General features: G+C 49.1%; 1 protein-coding gene across 1 annotated transcript; it reads right to left on the reverse strand.

The window, feature by feature from the left end:
* Window positions 1-3,370: 3,370 nt before the first annotated feature.
* On the reverse strand, window positions 3,371-4,288 carry LOC141730257 (olfactory receptor 14J1-like). Its single transcript, XM_074547686.1, has one exon. The coding sequence runs from the start codon at window positions 4,286-4,288 to the stop codon at window positions 3,371-3,373; it is 918 nt and encodes a 305-aa protein (XP_074403787.1).
* Between the last annotated feature and the right edge of the window lie 998 nt (window positions 4,289-5,286).

Here is a 5,286-nt window from a genome sequence, read left to right on the forward strand (position 1 = left end):
TTATTCACATGTGGGATTTGTGGAGGTCTAAAAATGGCTGAAAGATGGCCATGGAGAGGTGAGAGCTTAGCTCCAGAGCAATTTTTAAAGTGGAACCACACCCAAATTTCTGGAACATTGAAGAGACCTGAAGGATGGATTTTATGCCATCAAGTAATTGGAATTTTTTGTAAAACTCGAGAAGGAAAGAAATTTAATAAAATAGTAGGGCAAACTCCTTGTAAATCCACACTGGTGGTTAATATGGATAATCGTTTAAAAACTTGGCAACCAGAAAACCCCGCTGGATGTTGGGGACCACGAAAAGAAATAAATTTTGAATGGAATAAACAGATTAATTTATGCTGGTACAAAAGTCCTGGAGCTAACCCCTACCAATCCATCGACAGCCTGAGGTCTTATTGGGAACAACTGCAGAAAACTGATAAGAAATGGAAAGCCTCAGATGGGATATATTGGATTTGTGGGCAACGAGCATACAGTGAGTTACCTCAAAAATGGGGAAGAACCTGTACTTTGGGGAGAATACAACCCTCCTTCTTTGTTCTACTGAGGTCTAGGAGCAATGTGCTAGGAACTCCACTGTATGAAACCCTGCAGTGGAATAAAAGAGATTTTAATTTAAATTTTCCAACAGCAGGAGGAAATCAAAACTGGGGGGAGGACCAATGGCCTGGAAAACAAATTGTAGCATATTATGACCCAGCAACATGGGCTCAGGATGGGTCATAGGGATATAGGACCCGAGTTTATCTGTTGAATAGATTAATAAGGCTGCAAGCAGTAGTGGAGGTGGTGTCAAATCACACCTCTGATGCCTTAAAAATGTTGGCCAGGCAATATACACAGATGCGGGCGTTTGTGTATCAAAACAGGATAGCCCTACACTATCTGTTAGCAGAAAAAGGAGGAGTTTGTGGAAGATTTAATGAACTTGAGTGCTGTGTAAAAATTGATAATTATGGGGAAACTATCACTGAACTTGCAGAGAAAATTAAAAGAGTGGCTCATGTGCCGGTACAGAAGTGGAATTCAATCTTTAAAACAAATTGGTGGGATAACCTCTTTGGAAGTGTTTGGAGGAAAAAGTTAGAGTTCATATTGTTATGCTCAATTCTGGGACTTCTGTGTTTTTTTAGGTTAATTCATTCCATGATTCAGGAGATGCAGATTAAAAAAATGTCTCTAGATTCAGAATCAGCAGAAAAAGGAAAACCAAGGTCTGTAATGGTTTTAAAAGCTAAATCAACCCCTGTTAAAGAACAAGGACCTAAAAAGATTTAAATAGACCAAAAAATGCTAACGAAACTTGAAAGACAGTGTGAAAAGACTCGAAGCAGTAATAGAAATGCTAGAAAAGTTTGAAGCTGGAAAGAGACAACGAGAAAACCAAAATTTTGAAAAATAGAAAAGATATCAAGGTACAGCTTTTTAAATACAGCACGAGTCATAATGATCAAAAAGAGAAATAGGGGATTTGTGATAAATAGGTATGATTCGTGCGGATAAAAATTGAAACAGTAATCAATATTGATACAGTAATTAATATTTGAGAATAATAAAACAGTTAATAGTTAAAAGTTGTAATGCCAAAGAAGAGAGGAAAAGGAGGGGCTCCACCCACCCTCCCCTTCCAAGCAGATGTTTTCAAGGACCACAGGAAAGAAGCTGAAGATACAGTCGCTAAAAATGACCAAGAAACTGGTTGGGTCCAAGAAAATGCTAATTATAAAGGACTTATTGCTTTGATATGTAGATGCAGTATATGTTAGTCTAGGCTTACATTGTACTGGCTTGGTGCGCATGTGTAACCCAAAGGTGAATTAAAGGACAACGTAGAACACTACAGAGCCTTCATCAGTGATGATCCCCAAAGACTTGTGCGACCACCAAACCAAGTGGTGGCGCATGCGTGGTAAAGGTGGTAATGAAGGCGGAGACAGAAAAGTGACGAACCAAAAATGGGAGGAGATGGCATTGACACATGGCATATAAGGGGTGATTTTCAATTGCCAAGCTTGTACGCGAAGTGGCAAGGGTCAAGAACCCTGCACTCCGTATCCCGCGGTTGTTTTTGCTTATGCGCTATTATTTGAACCAAATTATCCTTTGTTTATATATTTTCTAAACTATTTAATTAAAATTGTTACTACTTTTAATATTGTTTGGCCTTTTTATGATGGGATAATTGGGCAAACATAACTGAAAGAAAACAAAGGTGAAGCCAAGTGAATGCTTGGGGCAGTTTGGCGGTGGCTGCCAGGCAGCCCTGGCTCTGAGAAACAGCATCTGCAGTGGGACAGGAAACTCCCAGCTGACGGGAACAAACTTTCTGGCTGACTGCAGAGGCCAGGAAAAAGCTCAGTGGTTTCCCTGGTGTCCCCCAGCCCTTGCTGGCCCCAGGGGCTGATGGCATTTGTGCTCCCTCAGGTTCATGTCCCCACACCAACAGCATGGGGATGCTCCCCCTGCTCTGTGCAATGCAAACAGGGGCTGCTGAGCCAGTGCTGCTGTGTCTGTGCCTGCAAGGATGGGGCACCTGTGCGAGCTGGGGGAGAGGCCAGGGCTGCAGAGGGGGGATGTTGTTGGCAGCTCCATGAGGACACTCTGGGACGCTGCCCTGGGCTGTGCAGCGCACTGGGGATGGATCAGCCCCTGCTCTGCTGCTCCTTCCTTTCTGCCCCAGGGCCCTTGCAGAGCCCCAGCCATGCTGTTTGCCACCAGCCTGCCCACGGCCAACCTGGGGCTGCTCACGGGGCTTTTCTGTGCTGAGCATTGGCCTGGGTGTGTTCTTGAGAGAGCGTGGGCAAGGAGCCTGGAGCCCCCAGGCCCTGGGCTGAGGCGTCAGCGCTGCCCCAGCAGTGCCCATGGCCTGTCCCTGCTGCAGCCCCGGCACTGCCACCCCCAGGGCTGTGCCCGGCCCCGAGACCACTCAGGCCCTGCAGCAACACCAGGGCCACCAGGGCAGTGGGGCAGGGCCACGGCAGAAGCACTGGCAACACCAAGTGCTGCTGCTGCTGGGCACAGCTGCTGGGCCAGCACTGATCTGCCCCCAGCTCTGCACACAGACATTGCTGCTGCAGCTCCAGAGAAGGCAACAAAGGGGCATCACCGAAGAAAACTTTGCTTGGATGCCCCTTAGTTCATTTAAAGCCTTCAGGAGGACAGCCCCTCATTGACACAGTCTATGGCCACAGGGAAGCTGGAGAGAAACACAATGAGAAATGGCAGAAACAATGGCATTTCTTTGTAGATAGTATGAAAAATTAAACAAGGAACAAAAACCCACATCCAAACCAACAAGAAATGAAAGATGACTTTTATTACTAGTGATATGCAGAAATTTGTCAGCAGCTTAATATTCCTGAAATCATCCAGTCATCAGTCTCCACAGAGAAGCCTTGAGCTCCTGGTTCCTCAGGCTGTAGACGAGAGGGTTCAGGGCTGGAGGCACCACTGAGTACAGAACTGACAGAGCCAGATCCAGGGATGGGGTCGTGATGGACGGGGGCCTCAAGTGAGCAAACATGACAGTACTGATGAACAGGGAGACCACGGCCAGGTGAGGGAGGCAGGTGGAAAAGGCTTTGTGCCGTCCCTGCTCAGAGGGGATCCTCAGCACAACCCTGAAGATCTGCACATAGGAGAAAACAATGAACACAAAACAACATGATGATAAACTGCCAGTAACTACAAGAAGCTCAAGTTCCCTGAGGTAGGATTTGGCACAGGAGAGCTTGAGGATCTGTGGGATTTCACAGAAGAACTGGCCCAGGACATTGCCATGGCACAGAGGAAGGGAAAATGTATTGGCTGTGTGCAGCAGTGAAAAGAGAAAGGCACTGGCCCAGGCAGCTGTGGCCATGTGGGCACAAACTCTGCTGCCCAGGAGGGTCTCGTAATGCAGGGGTTTGCAGATGGACACATAGCGGTCATAACACATGATGGTCAGGAGATAAAACTCCGCTGAAATAAAAAATCCAAAACAGAAGACCTGTGTGGCACATCCTGTGTAGGAGATGTCCCTGGTGTCCCAGAGGGAATTGTGCATGGCTTTGGGGACAGTGGTGCAGATGGAGCCCAGGTCGCTGAGGGCCAGGTTGAGCAGGAAGAAGAACATGGGCGTGTGCAGGTGGTGGCCGCAGGCTACAGCGCTGATGATGAGGCCGTTGCCCAGTAGGGCAGCCAGGGAGATGCCCAGCAAGAGGCAGAAGTGCAGGAGCTGCAGCTGCCGCGTGTCTGCCAATGGCAGCAGGAGGAAGTGCCCGATGGAGCTGCTGTTGGACATTTGCGCTGCCTTGGCATGGGGAACTGTAAGAAAAAGAATCATGGAATAGTTATGTTTGGAGAGGACTTTAAATATGCCAGCACAGCCTGGGGGAATTTTCCCCCATTGCCTTCCCAGGGCTCTGCTGCCTGGAGCTGTCCCTGCCAGCAGCTGCTTCCCTGTGCCCAGGGCTGAGCCCTGCCAGTGCTGCCAGAGCCCAGCCCAGCCCTGGGGTCTCAGCTCTGCCCTGCAGACCCCTCCCAGCTCTGGCACTGCCCAGGGGCAGCTCTGGCTCTGCATGCTCTGATGGCAACATAAGAGCAACCCCAAGGAGGCTGGAAAAGCAACACTGATGGAGCCTCTAAGGAGTCCTGTGCTGATTTCTGTCACTGCCTAGTTTATTACTAAAACCGAACGGTAGGTTAAAAAAGGAGAATTTTCCCTTTTATGCAGCCCCTGACTTGCTGTGCTCTCTGTATAATCTACTTGGAAATGTTGTGCAGTTAAATGCCATGCTGGGAGCAGTCCTGAACAATGCAGAATCCTCTCCACACAAGCAGAACACTTCCAAGACTACCCGCTGTCTCCTCCCACACAGATCTTGTCCCCCAGTGCTGGAAGCAGCTGCCAGGGCTGGCTGAGAGCTGTCCCTGGCAGGCAGCAGAGTCCCTGTCCCCGCACAGCGCCCTGGACTGCAGGACCCTGCTCTGCAGGACAGCCCTGGGCACCCCTGGCTGCTCTGCACAAGAGACAATCAGAGAATGTACTCACAGAGTCTGTAGGCATTGGGATGTTCCAGCTTCAGGAGATGGCTCCAGGAGCTGCAGCTGCATTGTCCTGCAGCCAGAGGTTCCTGTGCCAAGGGCTGACAGTGATTCTGCCCCAGGCACTTCTCAGCACCTTCCCAGCCCTGACTGATTTAAGCTCTCTCTGCCTCTGTGCTGTGCCCGGATCGGCTGCAGGCAGTGCCCCAGCCCTGCTGGGCTGGCAGAAGAGCTGCTCATCAAGAGAAATGTGCT

The sequence above is a fragment of the Zonotrichia albicollis genome, chromosome 9, assembly GCF_047830755.1.
Source record: "Zonotrichia albicollis isolate bZonAlb1 chromosome 9, bZonAlb1.hap1, whole genome shotgun sequence".
NCBI classification, from domain to species: domain Eukaryota; kingdom Metazoa; phylum Chordata; class Aves; order Passeriformes; family Passerellidae; genus Zonotrichia; species Zonotrichia albicollis.